Here is a 20,650-nt window from a genome sequence, read left to right on the forward strand (position 1 = left end):
AATTATGGGGTCAAGGGAGTGGGGTGGGGATTTGATAAAATTTAGTTTTGGACATGTGACTATGGTCGACAGAAGCATGGGGGATTATTAAATTTGGTTGCTTGATTTAGAAAATCTCCTTCCTCCTAAATTTTTAATAATATAAGGTGTAGTACGCCACGTGTCATGTCGAGGATGGAGAAGAAAGACATGTGACATGAAATACCCCTCTCTCGTGCTTATGTTCCTAACAAGGTGGAAAATTCATTTAATTGGAGGGTTCTTCACTTACATGGCCCCTTTATATAGTAGAAACTTTAAACTATTAGTATTTTTTTAATCATACATAAATTCCAATTCTTGCGCGACAATGGGGTCACCCTTTTTTCTCCTTCCAACCGTTCGATATTCACATTGAAGCCTCTTTTAAATTTGGATTCATATTAGAAAGTTTCACATTAGAGGGTAAAATATTCTCTAATAAAAACAACTTCATACTTAGGGAGATTCAAACTCGAAACCTCTGATTATGAATTATGAATATTAACTACTCCACCACAACCCTTGTTAATGGGATCGTCACCCTTAATTTCTAAACATTTTCATTTGAATATTTCAGCCGACTTGACTAATTTTACCGCGACATCTTTTACTAGCAAATGAAACTAGCAACATCACATCATATAGAATATCGATTGATCTGCAATTAGATCTATAGTATAATTATTGAGGATCTCATTATTTCTGCGAGCATAATTTTAAAATTGAGAAAATAAATGAGATTATTTAGTCACCAAAAATCCTTCTATTTTGAAAGCTTTTTCATTTTTAGTTTTTCTATATTATATAGACAAAATAGATCGAGGAGACACTTAACTACAATTGAATCACATTTTTTATGTTGAGACGATAAAAAAACTTCACTTATTAACCTTTGTTGTATTTGAAGGTAAGAGCGAAATCTAAATTCTAATTTTTGTATAGAAATAATGTTCATTCTTTATTTTTTGGTTTGTCATCAAAACAAATAGTCATATATTATTTAATTTTAAATTTCAAATGAAGATTATCTTGAGTGTTTTCCTGGAACTTAAAAGTTAATAATATATATATATATATATATATATATATTTCAATTATAAAAACTGAAAATTAACTATATGTGAATTTTACCCAAATTTTACGTCGCTCAGTAATGAGCCCATGACGTCACCATCAATGGTCCTACCTGCTTTATGCCCTAATATTGTTTATATTGCTTCTCCTATACAGTGCTGCTATTGGTACATTCTACATCCAACATATTTACCGGTTATTGACACTTATCCTCCTATTTGTGGTGGTCTATTTATGTCTTTTACGCATAATAATAATTTTAAAAAAAATAAAAATCATGGTATATAATTACATATTTTTATATCATAATATTTTAAAGTTATGCTAGCCTGATATCTATTTCCAAAAAAAATAAAAATTATGTTGGACTAGACATAAGTTCAATGTTGAAGGATATGGATTAAAATCAGACCATTTTAAGGGCAATTTGTGCAATTTCAGCCATACTTACTTTCTCCACTTTAAATAAACAGTATTTGTTTTATTTCCCTTGAAAACATTAGTAACGTAAAAGATCTTATATTTATAAAAAAAAAAAAAAAGAGTAAAAATAATGAGGTTATTTAGCAGCCAACACACTTTGAAAAGAGTTTTGACTTCTTTATATTAACAGGCTGAGCGAAATTAATGCCGCAAAGGTTTATTTGAATTACTTTCGCAATAAATAAATATTTATAAATAGATGTTAGCTTTCTCATTAATTCATTTTTAAATATATTGAGAGAAAATCTGATTCCGCCAATAGTTATCTGGAAATGAAGGAGATTACGTACAAAAGCATGTTTAAGTATACTAATATGAGCATGTATAATAAGCAAAATTATTTTAAAATCCTCTACGTGATTATGTCCCTAATAAGGAGGAAACCCGTTAGTTTTAGAGTTAATGGTTTTGTTCAATTTGGTATTGACAGTGATACCCAAATTCTTTATCATGCCTAATGTTTGGCGGCCATGGGGTCATCCTTACTTCCTAATCTTCCTACTTAATCTCATTTTGTCAGATTCTTCATAGTAATCACGTTTAGATGCCTCACATATTGACACATTTACAAAATTGTTTTGCTCCTTATCTTGACAATTAACTTATTTAAATTTTCTTTATTACATCAACAAAGAAAAAAGGGATGCTATAATATTGATGAAATTCTCCATGTTAATTTAATATTACCCTTCTTCCATAAAACCTATATATAATCATGAGCAATGACATTAGTAGTAGTACAACTTGTTGTCTGCTGCGACAAAGCTAGAGTTTTAATTACGATTTAACAAAACTAAGTAATTTTCGTCAAAATTCTATATTTGAATTAAGCAATTCACTTATATGTATATACTTACTCCGCTTCAAAAAGAATTGTCTAGTTTTCTTTTTAGTCTGTTTAAAAAAGAATGACCCTTTCCTTTTTTGGCAACACTTTAGCTTCAACTTTCCACGTGACATGTTTAAAGCCACAAGATTAAAGGACATTTTGTTACATTTGACATAACTTTAATTTAGAACCACAAGATTAAAAAATCTTCTTTCATTTCTTAAACTCCGTTCCAAATCAAACCAGGTCATTCTTTTTGAAACGGAGAGAGTATAATTTATTCAGAACCTAATGAGATAACTTTTCTTGATATCAGAACCCAAAAAAACTCATAATTCTGAATCCGCCCCGTATATAACTATATATCCATCAAACAAAGTACAAATCTTGGAAGTTCTGTGGATCACATGCGAGTCACATGATCCCTTTAAAACAGTTATGAAAGGAGTGAAGGAAGGTGTGGTGTGAGTGCGAAGTAGGTCGTCCACATATATAGTATGGTATTTCGTACTTAATTAGTACTAAAACAATAAAACACAAACTTGAGGTGTTTAATTCATCAGATATTCATGTTCATAAAACAAAGGATATTTTAGTAATATTTTAATCTTAACTTGTCATATAATATTCTTCTTTTTAATTTTTTTGTACTTATATATTTGGGCAGAAGTTTGAGAGTCCTTGGATCATTAATTGGAAAACATGCTATGTCTGTTGTAAAGAAAGAAACACAATCACAGCCATGACATTCGTAATGATGTGGCACGCATGGCCTCTAATTTTCTCAATTGCATAGTATAATCTCTTCCACTTTTCGTTTTTTTTTTTTTTTAATTTTTAGCAGCTGAACCAGAATTTCTACTAACAGATTCAAAACACAAAATAAATCAAAGAAGTCATTATCATCTACTATACGTATATATATAAAAAATATTTTAACCTTATATATACAGCATAATTTCAGGCTCTCACATGCTCCGCCCCTTTACTTTGTCCATTCTTGGAGGGGCAAATTTTAAACATTGGGTTGATTTGACTGAAATTAGCACCAAATGTGGATCACTGTATGAACGTCACGACTTTATAATTTCCTTAGTACAACAGTAGTCACCCAATTACTGCCATGACATCCGTGAATCAAAGTCTATTTAACTTTTTGGGTAAAAATAAAGTCATTTTTATTTATCTTTTTCTTGGTAGTTAGATATATGTGTGGTGACTTTTAAATAGGAAATCAATGTCTCAAATGAATAGTACTTTTAGCGGTTGAAGTCGAAAGTGACTTTTAACTGTTGATGTGCCTTTCGAATTTATGACACTTGGTAAAATTATTCATCTTTCTTGGTAGTTAGATATATGTGTGTTGACTGTTGAGTATGTTAGTTATACAATAGGAGATCTATGTCTTAATGTACGTAACAGCATTTGTACTATTAGCGGTTGAACTCAAAAAGGGACTTTAATTGTGACAATCTTACATTAAAATGGATGGGAAATTGATACCCATAGAAGGGCGGCCGTTTCATGAATTTAATTGTTGATGCGTCTTTTTTTTACTTTAAAAGGCTTAAGGGGTCAAATCTATATGATCCTGAATGTTAGATGAGAGCGAATAATACATTGATAGTTGATCCAACTTTCTCCATCATATATATTTGATTCGAACTATATTTTCCAATAGAAGTTTTTAGTTACTAGTGAGCAATATATACTTATACTAAATTCGTTTTCATTATGGCAACAAAAGATAAGTAATGATTAAATAAAATGATAGTCTATAGCTTTTTTTATTATTAATATGAATGAAGTTTAATAAGAGAGAGTTTGGTGGAAGAGTGGCGATGTGTGGAAATGATCACATGATATTGTCTATGGAGACATGCACATGAAAGGCCCACCTTGTTAGTACAATAACAAACACATTTCTTAAAGCCCACTTGAGATTAAACCCCATTTGGAAACAAACAAACACAAAAATTTTACACTTAGTTATGGCCTCCCCACCCCCCAAACATGACTAAGTAGTAGTGAGTTACCATTACCTCTTGGCTCTTAACAAAAAAAAAAAAAAAAAGGTTTTACTGTGTGTTTCTGCAATGCAATTAATTGTCTTCTTCAATCCAACATCACTATCTATGTTTTCTCTCTCTCTTTCTTTTGTGGTTCTTCCCCTTCTTTAAAGCTAGTTCGTTATCTCTTCTCTTCTTACTCTCTCTTTTTCTAACTACCTTACCACAACTTCCTCTCCTTACCAAGTTTCATACAGTACACACACAAAAAAAAATCTTCTTTCTTTTCCTTATCCATATGTGTTGTGTAAGCAATTAAATTAAATAAAAGAAAACTACGCTAGCACAGAGCCATATTTGTAACGAAAGAACGAATTTAAGGATGTCGAGCAGAAGGTCGAGGCAATCATCAACAGGATCCTCGAGGATTTCAGATGATCAGATAATTGAACTTGTCTCAAAATTGCAACAGCTTCTACCGGAGATTCGCAATCGTCGCTCTAGCAAGGTTGGTTTTTAAATTGAATTACTACTCTTCTTTTTATGCATGTTCATAATATATGGATAATATACATGCACCTACATTTCAATTTTTTTGATTTATTTTCACTACATTGAATTAACTTGAAAATTAATAGTGTAACAGTATTAACTTGAAAATTAAGAGTGTAACTAGGCAAAGTCACGTTATGTGTGGAGCTCTATACATCTCTTGTCTGTGTTAGTCGCATTAATTGTATTGTTATTCATGAAGGAACATATTTCGCCTGTTATATTCAAGCATTTATTTTATGTCTCTTTTTGGACTCTAAGGTCCATTTCACATATATCCTAATTTGTCTTCCCATAGAAAAAGATATTCTTTTCTACTAAGAAAGGATATGTATAGCAAACACTTTTTACATATCAGTAAATTTTAATTTTATGCAGTTATTACTATTTAAAAACTTAATATCAACCATGCACAATTAACTTGAGGATAGGAAATAAGAAAGGTCTCTAGCTCTTTAATTTATCACACACTCTTTATTTTCTTGGAAAAGATACAAGTTTAATTTGGCGTACAAAAGGAGAATAATATTACTTATGATTTGAATAATTTGTTGTGACCGTGCCTAGGACCATGCTTTGGGGTCCCAACTCCCAAAAAATATAGAGCCAAATTGAGATTTTGTAGGTCAATGACTTGAACATAGTCAAAGATTTGCAATGCATCATTGCACAAATTAAGGCATGTCTACTACTAGTCTAAATAAATTATCACGTAACACAACATGTTGACTCTAGAATTTAGGAGTAAAAAGTGTTGGTGCTTTAATTTAGGAGTACTTGATTAATCAATATAAAAAGGATTGTTGATCACAAAACATCTAGTATTAGCAATTTTAGGGAGGAGTGCATTCAAATATTGTGACGGACAAGTCTATCCTAATAAAAAGTGATAGTGCTTTAATTAAGGAGTTGATTAGTTGATAAATAAAAAGGGCAGTTTGGTACACAAAAAATCTTGTGTTGGTAAAATTAGAGGAAAAATCGCACCACAAGGGGTGTGATGTAGCTAGATAGTCTACTCTTATTCATGTACAAGTGCTTATTTTCATGGCTCAAACATATGACCTATAAGTCATACAAAATTAAATCAATTTTATAGCTGCTCTCGGCTCCCCTTTTGAGATGATTAATTAATAATTTGTAATCTCATATATTTTGTTGATACAAATGCAGGCATCGGCATCGAAAGTACTGCAAGAAACATGCAACTACATAAGAAATTTGAATAGACAAGTGGATGATCTTAGTGATCGAATTTCTCAGTTACTCTCAACTATTGATGCTGATAGTCCAGAAGCAGCAATCATCAGGAGTTTATTAATGTAGTAACCATATACTCCTACGAATTAATTAATGTATTTTCATTTCTAAATATTGGAGCTATATTTATATATAAATCTTACTACCAAGTTCTTGATTTTCTAGTTGTTGTTAAGCTCTAGTAGACTCAGTTGGTCACTATAGCTAGGCCAATCATGAGTTAGAATTTAATTAGAACTCAACTATATAGTAGTACCGATTGAACCAATGTGATCCCCCTAGCTAAGGGCACACGTACGTACGTTTGTATTTATATTTCCCTTACTCAGTTATTTATAATTAATTAATAAGATGTACTTTTGTGCTTTTATTAGTACTTAGATCTTTTATTTAATCCACGTTGAAGCAAGAAACTAATAACATGAGTGAGATTAAAAAAATTATTGCCTAAGGACCAGCTAGGAGCACCTATTAATATGGTGATTAATTTAAACGATTATAAAAAGTCATATCTGAGAAAGCAAACATCTAATTAATTAGCAAAGAAAAAGACGAAAAAGAATAAGGCCGTGCTCATTTTTGGTTGGTGAATCGAGTAAGTTCAGGGTCAATGTTGGCCTGAAAGTTATCAATCACCTGAAGCACCGCTCCGATGCAACAAAATAATGCTCTCTCCGTTTTAATTTTGGTTGTTTGATTTTGACTCGATAAGTTTAAGAAAATTTATAAGAATTTTAAATTTTATGATCTTAAATTAATTTAAGATATATATGTAGAATGTAGTAAAATGTCTTTTATTCTTATGGTCTTACATATTATGTGAAAAATTAGAATTAAAGAATTGTCAAAAATAGAAAGACATTTTTTTTAAAAAAAATCTTTTGACAGTTTTAGATTGTGGTGCTTTGTAATCAAGGGCAAAAACTTAGGAAAAGGTAGCACAAAAGGAAAATAAAAGTAAGACAAACAAATTGATACTAATGATTAGAAAGACGGAAAAAAAAGTAATTTAGTACCAAAAAAATCGATTCTGATAAAATCGCACTTAAAAAATATGATATAAATAATATATCTATTAACCAACATTAATATTTGTTTTCACGGCTCAAATTCATAACTTATAATCACACCATGATAGCATTACTATTGCTTCAAAGTTCTCTTTAATATTATAAAGAATGCGGGTAAACAAAGAAAGGAATCAACGGACAAGTGAATTGTAGTCTATCGGGTGGCATTCATTACCTTTGACAATAAATAGTAAAACCTGATTATAATATTGCTATCATTTGTTGGTTATCAATTTAAGAAATAAAAAAGAGTTTCAAAATTTATAATCTTAAATACATTTGAATGAATATAAGATTTTTGAGCATCTAAAACAAAATATTAAAGCTATGGTGGGAGTAGTCCGGGACCATTTAAATCTCTTGGAAAAACTTCATACAATCTGCTGAGGGACAAATGTTTCAACATCCTCACGTATGTACGTGTCGATCTTTTATTTTATTTTATTTTATCTTAGAAGACCGAATAGTGAGACTAGATATAAATGATACTATATATTTATCTTCTGAATATGCATAGAGTATTAGTGATTTAATTTTAACACCGTTTAAAGAATCTCTACAAAGGTTCAAAATAACATATGATTGAATGAGCACTAATTAAAAAAAAATAAAAAAAATATAGAATAATGCAAAATGAAAGAGAAAAGAACACAAGAAATTTAAGAAGGCTCAATGGAGCGGGCGAAAAAGTAGAAAAAAATGCTTAATACCGACTAATAAGGTAAGTTAAATTTAACGGACTAGGATTAATCTTTTCCTTCTCAGCCCTCGCTCCGTTTTTTTCATTAAGTATTTTTACATGTTTGTTTCTTTATACTTTGAACTCCTTGAGAGAGATTTTGACTCTGTCACTTATATGAGGTTGTATGATACTTTCTCAACGGAGAAATTGAAGGTGGTGAGCGATGGATTTTTGCGGCGGTGGTATTTATATGGTGGCTAACGAATGGAATAGTGATTATGTTGATGTTGAAGGAGAGACATAAGAGTAAACTTCGCCGGTGATGGCAATGTTAATTTTGTGATTTCTTGGTATAATTTATTTTGCTAGAGGATAAAGTTAGACTTTTCGTAAATCAGAAGATCAAATTTTTATTCATTTTCCATCGTAAAATTGGTCTAGAGATTAGTGTCAAATTAGTAATTGCGAGGCAAAATGATAATGGCACGGTGAGTGGTGACGATATAATAAATAAACTCCAACAAAATTAAACTATTTTGCATAGTTCAAAAACTAATTTACCTAGCTTTATCGTTTGAGAATGATGACTCATTTTAAATCAATCTAAAAGGAAACATAATGAAACGAAGGGTATCATAAGATCACATCAGCATAAAACATTGTAGGAATATCAAGTGTGTATATATATATATATATATGTATGATTGGAATTGGATAAGAGGTGTCAATAAATGGGTAAAGGATGAAGATAGCGATAATAATCTATTGAATAGACAAATTTGCAGTTTGCGCCTTCAATGAGAAGAGAAAAAGACATTTGCTCTGTGTTTGAGCAGGGGTGTGTCTATGTCTTAATCAAATATAAAATGCATGGATTCTGATAACAATGAGCCCAGCCATATTAATATTAATATTATAATATTATCACTGACGATGACTCTGATATTCATCAATATCTAATGGGCACCACACCAAATCATACTCACCTTTTTATTTTCAGATTTAGTACTATTGAAAACGAATTTATGGTGCAACATCAATATATATATATATGTCCTTTCAATCATTTTAGTTTTTTTTCCTTCCCAATAATTGTTTTCTATGGTCTCTACTATTTAGGAATTTATTCTATTGGATCATGCTACTTTAAAAACATTTCACGTTAAATATGTTCTAATCTTTCCTTTTTTTCTGGAAGAACTACTGTTCTAATTTTGTCTTTGTTAATACCTCGTTCTTAACGTATTAGCATCAATACGAGCAGGGCAGGGTTGGCGTGTCTGTTGCGGATTCAGCGATCTTTAATTAATAATTTAGAATTCAACAACTTAAAAATATTAGAAAATCAGAACTAAAAAAATTATAATTTTCCGACTCCGATCGAGTAATAGATGTTTGAAATTTTGATCAAGCAATCCAACATAATTTTGACAAATTATCCCAAATTGAATCAGTGCCTGAATAATGGGCCGAAGGTGGTGTAGTTTTCTGTTAAGAAGAAGCCCGATATTAATATTTGGGCCTAGTTTCAACTTGTATAAAGCCCAATGAATGAATCAAATCGATCGCGAAGGGCTTAATGGACCTAGAACCAAATAGTTTGAGACTTTCAGCCCAAGTCTCCTTATTTTATTTTTTTGTTAATCGTCAAAAAAGTGGCTAATATGACAATTTATGAGTTCGATTGAAAGAGTCTTATTTTAAAAATAAAATTTTGTCAATTTTTAAGTATGTGTAATTGTGTATATTATTCAGCCCTATACAAAAAGAGATATAGCAAATTTGGTGTACAAAAATATACATATTCAAGACAATTATGTATTTACCCAAATATCATTTCAGTTCATTATATTTCATATAATCTAGGATGTGATATAATTTTAAAAGATGAACCAAATATAAACAATTTCAATAAGCAATTTCATTCTTGACATAATTACATTTTAAATTTATTTCTGAAACAAGGAAAAACACATTGCATTACAATTTTAATTTGAATCAGTAGAGAAATTCCAAGGAATGACACATTTATTAATTCTATCAAAAATAACTTAATCGAAAATCAACATGTAGTTTAAACTTGGACAATTAATTATCATCTCCTACTTACATGTCAATTTCATAGAGTATAGGTGCTTAATCACTTTTCAGTGATAATTATAAAACACGGCTTGCTTAAAATGTGTTTTTAGAGGTGTTCCCATCAAATTAAGGCTAAATAGGTGGTGAGTAATTTCTCTACAAATTGGTGTGATGAGGTTGCAACTGTCATATGGTGCTATGAAAATCATTAATTAAACTCAATTTGACTTAATCCTCAACTTTTATTAATTTGATTACTCTATATATTAGTCCCAACTTTCCTACAATCTACCTTGTGGCACTTCTAATATTTATGTTCACCTTTTCTAATCATCACAAACTGCCGGTGTACTAGTCCATCAAAACAGGTTCAATCTTAAATCTTCTGCTAATTTGTGGGAAATTAATATAGAGAATCACCACATGATGTTTTTTTTGTAATTTACTATCTGGAATTAATGTTGAGGATCCATCGAAAATGATCTTTCTATATTCAAAAAGTCAAGATAAAATTATGTACACATTATCCTTGTCAGATCTCATTTATAAGATTACGCTGTAATGTTTGGAATTGATGGAACAAAGTGAACGGATCCAGCCCCTCTCCATTTTTTCCAAGTTCCTATTTGGATTAGTGACACATGGCATAGGTTAAAATCAAAGGCTAAGATTTAGTTTTCCAAAGTAAATCTCTAACCATGATTTAACTATTAAATACAATATATATGCAGTATTAAAAATTATTATAATCTCACAATCTTAGCTACGCATTATCTTGTCCAAAAATATAGGGGAAAAAAATTCTTCCTAATTACTTTTTTTTTACGTGGGATCTTTTTTAATTTTCTTTTAAATATTGAACTGCTGCCAAATATAACTAATGTTAATTTTGGAGGAAATAGAAAAAAAAAGAGGTGAAATAAAATAGGAAAAAATAATATTCTTCAATAGCTAATGGTTAAAAAGAAAAATTCAAGGAAAAAATGCAACAAAAGTATTAACTTAAAATAAAATAAAATTAACATCCTAAGTAAAAAAATTTAGGAAGAAAACTTTTTTTTCCCTAAATTTATGAACAAGATAATATGTTGTTAAGATTGTGAGGGTTATAGTAATTTTTCAAATTAAATATATATAATATATTTATTAGTTAAATCATGGTTAGAGATTTACTTTGAGAAATTAAATCTTAGCCATTTATTTTAACATATGTCATAGGTCATTAATCCAAATAGGAATTTGGGGAAAATGAAGAGAAGAAAAATGGAGAGGAGCCGAATCCAAAGTGAACCAGCAAACTTGCAAACAAAAAAGTTAGGTGAAATGGTCTGATGGACCCTTGTACTTGTATGCATTTGTATTCTAGGCCCTTTTACTTAACTATTTGTCAATTGAACCCTTAAATTTAATGTAACTTAGCATTTTAACCCCCCTTGACTCTGCATGTACTTCAAACTCTCAACTAAAATGACACGTCATCATCCACGTCAGATTTAAAATTACACATCATTTATTATTTATTTTTTAAAAAAAATATCAATTGTGTTTTATTTAATAAAAAGTAAAACAATAAAATTTAAATTTATTCCTTAAGCTAAAAAAGAAACCCAACATATTTCCAAAATAGATTAGGCAATAAGCTCTTCAACTTCCTCTGAACTTTGACAATGGTGGCGCTTCTATGGAGGAGATCAAGTTGCTGGTGCATTTCTTCCTCAGAGGGTGAGTCCCCATTCCCATCTTAAAACATAAAAAATCTACTATTTTCCTTTCCTCCTCCTTCAACCATCACATAACTACTAACATAAATCGCCGCCGCCGCCGCAGATCTAGCCGAAAATCTCTTCACTGTTGTAACTAAATCCTCCAACCCTTACCCGCCTCATTCTCCACTGACTAGCACAATCTCTCTCACTCTACTGCGAACCAGTTTTCTCCGACGAGCACCATCACCATCGAACTCTCCCACTAGCGGTGATTCAATGGACTCAAGGAGGTTTCAATGCCAAGATCTTTTAAAGATGATGACAATAGTATGAAGAAAAAAAAAGAGTCGGGGCATGTAGTTGGCTGCAAATGAAGGTGGAGTGGGTGAAGAAGATGGAGACTTTTTAATTAATTTTTGTATTATTTTATTCTTTTATTAATATTTTTAAAACTGAAATATAGTACTCACTCGCCTTAAGGAGCGTGATGTCACACACTTTCGCCAACTCAGCCATCTTAAAGACACGTAAGTATGGTCAATGGTCAGAGGGGTTCGATAAATTGTGTTTTATTGAATTTAAGGGTCCAGATGACAAATGGGTAAGTAGAAGGGTTCAGAATACAAACTGATACAAGTAGAAGGGTCTACCAGGCCATTTCGTCAAAAAGTTAAGTATAATCAGATATATATTTACTCGAGCAGTGCAATTTCATCTGCTATAGGAGGTTGCTCGACTTATTTTTTTACTAATTCTACTTATTACTAATAAAAAAAAGTACTAGTAACTAATTGTAAAAAGTAAAACTCTTTATTATCGGAAAAAGGGCCTGATATACCCCTCAACTTTGTCATTTGGAGCTGATATGCCCCTCGTTATGAAAGTGGCTCATATATACCCTTACCGTTATACAAACGGCTCACATATACCCCTACAGTTACAAAATGAGCTCACATATACCCTTTATTTAACGGAAGTGAAAAAATTAGTTTTAAATTTATACTTTTGACTTTTAATTTTCTTAAAAANATATAGTACTCACTCGCCTTAAGGAGCGTGAAGTCACACACTTTCGCCAACTCAGTCATCTTAAAGTCACGTAAGTATGGTCAATGGTCAGAGGGGTTCGATAAATTGTGTTTTATTAAATTTAAGGGTCCAGATGACAAATGGGTAAGTAGAAGGGTTCAGAATACAAACTGATACAAGTACAAGGGTCTACCAAGCCATTTCGCCAAAAAGTTAAGTATAATCAGATATATATTTACTCGAGCAGTGCAATTTCATCTGCTATAGGAGGTTGCTGGACTTATTTTTTTACTAATTTTACTTATTACTAATAAAAAAAAGTACTAGTAACTAATTGTAAAAAGTAAAACTCTTTTTTATCCAATACTCATTGTTGCTTTTCTAAAAGGCCAAACAAAAGGTTCCACAAACACCCTAAAAATGGTAATGAGAAATCATTTTGTTTGGACAATAATACCCCTTCCTTTATACTTTAACATTATTTTTTTACAATATAAATGAAGATTTGAAAGTCATAATCATTCCCACTCAACCAACCAGATTAAAAAACGTCCAAAATGAATTAGTCAGTGGTCTAAATTCTAAAATCTTTGTGGTGTACCACAATCATTTTTAATTAGACGACGAATTCCTTTAAATCAAAATGCTTCACAATCGATGGCTATATTTATTTATTTTAATGTCACATTAGATACTAGCTTACAACATAACCTTATTCAACATAAATTTTTAACCATTATTAATTTTTTGCGCCACAAAGTGTTGAAAAATTAACACAAGAAAAGGGAAGTTGCCGTCACGGAGAATGATTAAATTGAACTACTAATCGACTTTTGGCACATCAAATGAATAAATAATAAATTAAAGTTGTCAACAACCCAGATTTGATGCTTTCCAATCTGTTTTTATTTTTTATTTTATTTTTTATAAAAAAATAATTTGTTTTTTTGTATTCAGAATGGAGACTTATGATTCTATCTGTCTACATCCTTACTTGCTACTTAATTCATTTTTCCTTTTTAAAAAATATTTTTATGAAAGGGCAAGCCTAGTGATAGGGAAAGGGGAAAGAATTAAAGAAGTAGTAGGGAGGACATTTCCTATAATTTAACGGAATGAAGTTTTATATACTTTAAAGTTTAAGTTATATATAATGATAGTTTGAAATTTTTAATATTCTTGCAATAATCAAACTTGATATCAAGCTAATGTAGTTTTTATCATATTATCAACTATTGTATGTCATCTTAATTTAACTTCTTCTTTTTTTCAATCGTGTTTTACTTATAATTACTTTGTAAGTGATCTAGATCAAACTAATTATTTTGTTTTACATCATTAATGCAAGAAAAATCCAAATTCAATTTCAATACTATTTTTAAATCAGATGACGAATTTTAACACTAACTTCTTTCATGTGTTATCGTTGGAGGTTTAGTCATTAAGCCCAATCATTATAAAAAAAGATGAAATTATATTGTTTATAGTTGTTAAGTATTATACATTTTATAGAAGAAGACATAAACTTTAGAGTATGCAATAGATCAAATTGTCTATGGGATGAGAATTCCCAACTTCAAGTCCTTGAAAGATGCAAACAATGGCGGGCCCAAGAATGATGAAATTATATTGTTTATAGTAGTTAAGTATTATACATTTTATAGACATATATTAAGGATTAAAATAATCAAAAATAAAATTTCTAAATTTGCCATTAGGTGAAATAAAAACGTAACCAAAATAAGTAGCCATCTATGTGGACACTAGACAACATTTAATAAAAAAAAATGGACGTAGTAGCACTAGTAAGGCCACAAAATATTTGCCTTGTTTGAAACACATTTGATCAAACAGTAGTCACAGTTTTTAAAATGGCATTGTTGAATCAATACAAACCAACCCAACCCAAAGCATTTATATTTCGTCAGCTGACAGATGCATATTTAAATCAGTGGCACCACTTCCTTTCAATTCGTTTTGTATATGTAGTTAATTTTCTAAATAAAGATTGTATTACTATATCAGTATTATTACGAATAAATACTGACTGTAACGGTATATTTTTAGTATATAACAATTTAAAATTTAAAATTTCGAATCCAGAGTCAAACTGGATAACAAATGCAGAAGCTAAGCAAACACACAATATCTGATATGAACTACATACATTACTTTATAAAGAGAAAATTTCAAAATTGTATAAGCTTCTCGTTTTTACCTGGAAAATGTATTACAGAAGACTTTTAACACCACAACTCCAGAGCTTGGAATATGTTTATGGTTGGTTATGACTATATTATACTCAATCAAAACTCATCACTGTACAACAAACATCATCCAAAAATAATTAATCCAAACCAAATTAGGGGAAAAAAAAAAGGAAGACACAAGAAAATTTTGTGATCAACCTTAATCACAACAAATTGGACAACGAATTAGACCGTTCTCATTGCAATCTGGGCATCGTTGGAAGCCATATTCATCATCTTCAAGTTCTTCTTCGTCTTTGTTATCTTCTTCATAATCTGCTTCATAATAGATTTTACAGCTCCCTGAACATGTCTCACAAGGTACAAATCTAATATCTCCACAGGCCTCACAATTACAACCTCCAATGACAGCGCCATCCTCAATTCTTTCACAGTTTTCTACGAATTTCTCGAGTTTTCCATCCTCGTTCATTCGACGTATTTCATCAGCTCCACCAATGTATTTTCCCGCCATAAATATCCTAGGCAATCCCCCTCCACTGTATTCATTTCCCAGTAATTCTTTCAGCTCTTCCTTGAACCCCGAATGCATCGATACATCTCTTTCGTCGATTTTGACACCTAATCCTTTCAGAATCACTCGAACATGACCACAATCCTCATATGTTTTCCTCACACCTCTCAGGCTTGTGAAATAAACAACAAGTTTATCTTTACTTACCTTGTACTCTGTTACTTTCTTCACATCCGTTATCTCCAATGGATCTTCCTCGTCGGCCACCGGCTTCTGATTTTCAGTAATCAACGGTTTAAGGTGAAATGGGTTTGCCGGTGGAAGATCTTCTAATGCTTTTCTGAATGTAGAAATCACTTCAGAATCAAACTCGGACACGATTGATGTGTCGTTTGAACTTGAGTTCGTTTCATCTTCAGCTACCTCCTCCCACAATGGCTTTGGGGAACCTTCGATATGATCCTTAACTCTGGGCGTAGGCAGATCATACTGAGATGAATTTGGATTTGGAGAAACGTGGAATGAAAAACTTCGAACATGATGAACAGGCTTAAGAGGACTAGAATCTTCAAGACCTTCCATTAATTCCCAAGTATTGATAGTTTCTGGCTCACCAGGTGGAGTTCTAATAGGGGTTTTCGGAACCACTTTGGGGATTTTCTCATTGATCATTTCTGACCATGTTTTTGCCTCAATCAAACCCATAGCAAACTCTTCTTTACAGCTCTTCACTTCATCGAAATCACAGAGATCAAAAGAAGATGTATCTCCTTCTTTGATAGACTGACTCTGGTTCATTGGATCAAGCTTCAGAGATCCTAAAGTGGATGAAGTGAGAGCCACCATATGGTAGCCATCGTCGTGCATTGAATAGCTCCGGCGCACCGGAGAACAAGGGGCCCTGCATTTGTGACACACCTTCGGCTTCGAAGTTGCACAACCCATTATTACAAACCAGAGCAGACGGAAGAAAAAGTTATACTTTATCCCCAAAGTGGTTGGCTAAAGAAATCAAATGGTAGTATATTTTTTTTAATGTGGGAAGAACGAGAGATTAGAAGAACATTCTCAGATGATTAAGGTGGGTGGTGTAATTAAATTCGGTATAGATTCCAAGATTAAGCAACCAAATCGAGGAATTAAAAATGGAGGAAAATAGCACTGAAAATTAAAAATTCAACAGAAGAGAATCACTGGAATCGAAGAGGCAAAGATAGAGAGAGAATGGAACCTTCTGTTCTCTGAGAAAAACAGGGCACGCTGTTTGCCATCAATGGAAAGCCACACAGATCAAATCTTTTGAAATTTCTCTAACTAAAATAGAAATCGGAACAAACGCCCATAATTGATTTAACGACAAAAAAAATAATCAATTGCTTAATCCAAAACTTTAACTTTGATGATACGTCAGAGCTAAAATTTCGCATTGATCAAAGATGAGTAATCAAACAGAAACAGTTGATGCCAAAAACTAAAAAGAATGGGAAAAAGAAGAAAAGGGGCAAAGGAAAGTGAAGTCAAAAGAATAGGGCGGAGAACAGAAAGACCCTTTCAGCAGTTACCATCACATTTCTTTCTCCTTTCCCCACTACCAAATTCTCTATTTATCTCTGTCACAATCAAAAAGGGCCAGCACAGAAAATGGACAAAAACTAAAAACGACCCAGTCAGTGGGTAGATGAATAATAGTAGTAGAAACAATTAACCTTTCTGTTATGGAAAAGGGAAACGGATTGCGTATCAACAAGGCTGTGGGTGTTCTTGGTGAGATGATCTAAAAATGGCTGCTATACAATTGATAGATAACTGATGAAGAAGTAGCAAGTGAATGGCATTTGAATTTTGAGCCGTCCAAGGGAAAAAATATAACGTAAAAACTTGCACATATCCCTCTTTATATATTCCAATTCCTAAACCTAATATTCCTAATAGTCGTTCATTATTAACTTTGCATATTTCTTTATAAATAGAAGGTAATATTATTTTATCACCATTTGAATATCAATATGTTCAAAAATGTAATACGAAAATGACTATAATTAATTATAAAAGTAAATTAGGAACTAAATTTAAAAATATTCACTAATTTCATGAAGTAGATAACTATTACTATTAGACATCCTAAAATAATATTATAATAATATAATGGACAACTATTAGTATTGGATAGAGGTAATGTCAATTTATTTCTATATTTGTATATGTTGCATACTTGAGATCCCTGCTTCCTTAGGGTGATCATAGTTTGGGACAATTCAAAATTTCCATTGAAATTTATATTTTAAATTATTAATTGAACTTTGAATTTTGTTTTTTAATTTTGAATTTCGTATAGGTTTTCAGAATTTTGTATGATGAATTGTTAGATATTTGAAAATCCGATATTTTTACATCTTCTATTTACCCCTGCCCATGTTATATGTGTTTTATACTAATAAGTCTAATTTTAAAGGTTCAATAGATTAGTATCTTAATGCCCTATCTATTTTATAGGTTCGACAGATTAGTGCCTTACTGCCCTATCTATTTTATAGGTTCAATAGATTAGTGCCCTACCGCTTACCTATGTTTGCCCTTCTTACTGTTTATCCCATTCTTGGAGTATTTTAGAGAAAATATCTATTAGGTTATTTGTCGGGCGGATAATTTTTATTTAGTAGTTTGGCCTATCAGATATAGGTTTTCCAATTTACTAATCTGCTAGCCAATCAATAATATTGTTTGGTTCATAACGGTTTAACAATTATCAAATAATTATTGGACGGTATATCGGCTAACTATGTCTTTTTTTCTTACCATACTATAAGTATGATAATTCTTAACGGGGGTAATGATTTATCCTATAAAGAAACTGAATAATCCACCACCATACCGATAAGTTGTTAATTATAAAATTATAATTCATTCATTTACTATTTATTCGATAACCCAATATCAATAGGTCAATAAATCAATTTTATGATTGGCTTATCGATTACCGTTCGATTGTGAACACCCCTAATATCTATATTCTATAATATCTAGATGATCTTATTTAGTCAAACACCTAGTGACAAACTCCTATGTTCCATTCATTACGGTATGGTGTCCTCAATATTAGTTATAGAAAGTTATAGGCCAAACACATATGTAGACCCTTAAACTTGTTCCTAAATTTCATTTTGACACTCCAACTCAACTTTTTTCCATTTTAACCCTTCAACTGCAATTTTTATGTTCCATTTTGGCACTTCTAAGTGACGTGGCAGAGAGTGTGCATCACACATTCTCTAAGAGAGTGAAAGACAAAAAAAAAGTATTTTTTAAAAAATAATAAAAGATTACCCTTCAACTCTATTTCTTTTATGTACCATTTAACACAAAATACTAATTTTATGATTTCTTTATTTCTATATATGTTATTCAACTGCAATTTTGCATTTTAAAAATCGACGATCATCTGTTAATTATTGTAAAAAATTAAAATTGACGAATTATCATTGATTTTTTTTATAAAAAAAAGTAACAATTTCTTTTTAAGAGTTTTCCTATATTTTTGCGTGAAAAATAACCGACGAAAGTGCGTCGATTTTCTTTCTTAAAAAAATCAATGACAACCCAACGAAGTCTATCGAGTTTCAACATTTTTTTGTAGTGTTATTAATTAACAATGAACATGAGTTTTTTTTTACTCGTATTTAGTTGAATGAAAAATTAAAAAGCTGATATTTGAGTTAGTCCAAGTAGACTAGATATGAAAAAAAAATATATGTGATGTTATTTAAATTAACTAATTGTTTTTTAAAAAAAATCAACACACTTTCACCGATTATTTTTTCACACAGTAATGTATGGAATCTCTAAAAAAAATATGTTTTTAAAAAAATGATGTTCATCCATTATTTTTTAACACAATAATGGCATGTGAAGTACACACATCCCACTTTGTTGATTCTTTGGAAAAAAGTACCAAAATGAAACATAAAAATTAGAGTTGAAGGGTTAAAATGAAATAAGGTTGAGTTGGAGTGTCAAAATAAAATTTAGGGACAAGTTTAAGGGTCTGTATATGTGTAAACATAAAGTAAAGGCTCAAAAATTCAAAAATATCCAAATCAAGTAATCTAAAATTTGAACTTAAAAAAATCGCACAAACGCCTACGGCCCATCTCTATTGGTTGCCCTATATATATGACTTCTGCTCATTGATTATTTTACTCGATTTATTATAAGCCCTGTAATTACTTTTCCGATTAAATCACTTATAACGGTGTATGCTCTTAAATGGAACTTGCAACGAACCGTTAATATTAGCTGGGTCATAAGCTGAACTAGAAATTTTAATCTATGATTTCTAAAAGAATTCCTTTTTTTGGCTTAGTCAATTCTATATAAATTATTTATATGTTATTAAATAATTTTCTTAATATAAATACTTCAGTCAAAATTACTGATTCTGTTTGAACTTGTAGATATCAGGTGGGTCCGCTCCCTGGCTGGGAACCACTTCTTTCTAGTCTTTCAATTGCGTTTTGGCTTTGAATAAAAATCTCAAAGTCAAAATAATATTATATATATATATACAAAACTCAGAGAGGAATTTACTCGCACCTTTTTCTACACGGGAGTAATTTTCAAAATAATGGGCTAATCCAATCAGATGGATGAGTACGTATACTAGTTTCAAAAAAAAAAAAAACTTGTAAGAATATGTCAAGAGAAATATCCAATGAGACCGCTATTAATATTACATAATTTAGCAAGGGACGTGGTATAGTAAGCACACAACTTTGTTATACGATTAGGTGAAACACTGCTAATTAATGATTATTAATTAAGTAGCGTAGCCGCTTCATTGACAATCTTCAACAAAACATATTTGACATNATTTCTTTTTAAGAGTGTTATGTATTTTTGTGTGAAAAATAACCGACGAAATTGCGTTGGTAACATTTTTTAGTAGTGTTATTAGCAATGAACAAGAGTCTTTTTTTACTCGTATTGAAGATGAGTTTTTTTATTCGTATTGATTTATATTAAAAATTAAAAGTGAGTATTTGCGTTAAATTTAGTTAGCCTAGATGATAAGAAAAAATAAATAAGTAGTGTTATTTAATTTAATTGATTGTTTAAGAAAGAAAATCAAAGAA

At 30.9% G+C, this 20,650-nt stretch overlaps 2 protein-coding genes across 2 annotated transcripts; one reads left to right on the forward strand and one right to left on the reverse strand.

Annotated features, from left to right (window-relative positions):
- The first annotated feature begins 4,544 nt into the window (after nucleotides 1-4,544).
- LOC125848181 (transcription factor PRE1-like) lies at nucleotides 4,545-6,384 on the forward strand. Its single transcript, XM_049528003.1, has 2 exons — nucleotides 4,545-4,924; nucleotides 6,142-6,384. The coding sequence occupies exons 1-2, from the start codon at nucleotides 4,799-4,801 to the stop codon at nucleotides 6,292-6,294; spliced, it is 279 nt and encodes a 92-aa protein (XP_049383960.1). The 5' UTR covers nucleotides 4,545-4,798; the 3' UTR covers nucleotides 6,295-6,384.
- An 8,625-nt stretch (nucleotides 6,385-15,009) lies between these two features.
- Nucleotides 15,010-17,074, reverse strand: LOC125848319 (uncharacterized protein At3g28850). Its single transcript, XM_049528169.1, has 2 exons — nucleotides 15,206-17,074; nucleotides 15,010-15,116 (listed from the first exon to the last, which is right to left on the reverse strand). The coding sequence occupies exon 1, from the start codon at nucleotides 16,464-16,466 to the stop codon at nucleotides 15,207-15,209; it is 1,260 nt and encodes a 419-aa protein (XP_049384126.1). The 5' UTR covers nucleotides 16,467-17,074; the 3' UTR covers nucleotides 15,010-15,116; nucleotide 15,206.
- Between the last annotated feature and the right edge of the window lie 3,576 nt (nucleotides 17,075-20,650).

This window comes from Solanum stenotomum, chromosome 12, assembly GCF_019186545.1.
Source record: "Solanum stenotomum isolate F172 chromosome 12, ASM1918654v1, whole genome shotgun sequence".
Classification (NCBI taxonomy): Eukaryota; Viridiplantae; Streptophyta; class Magnoliopsida; order Solanales; family Solanaceae; genus Solanum; species Solanum stenotomum.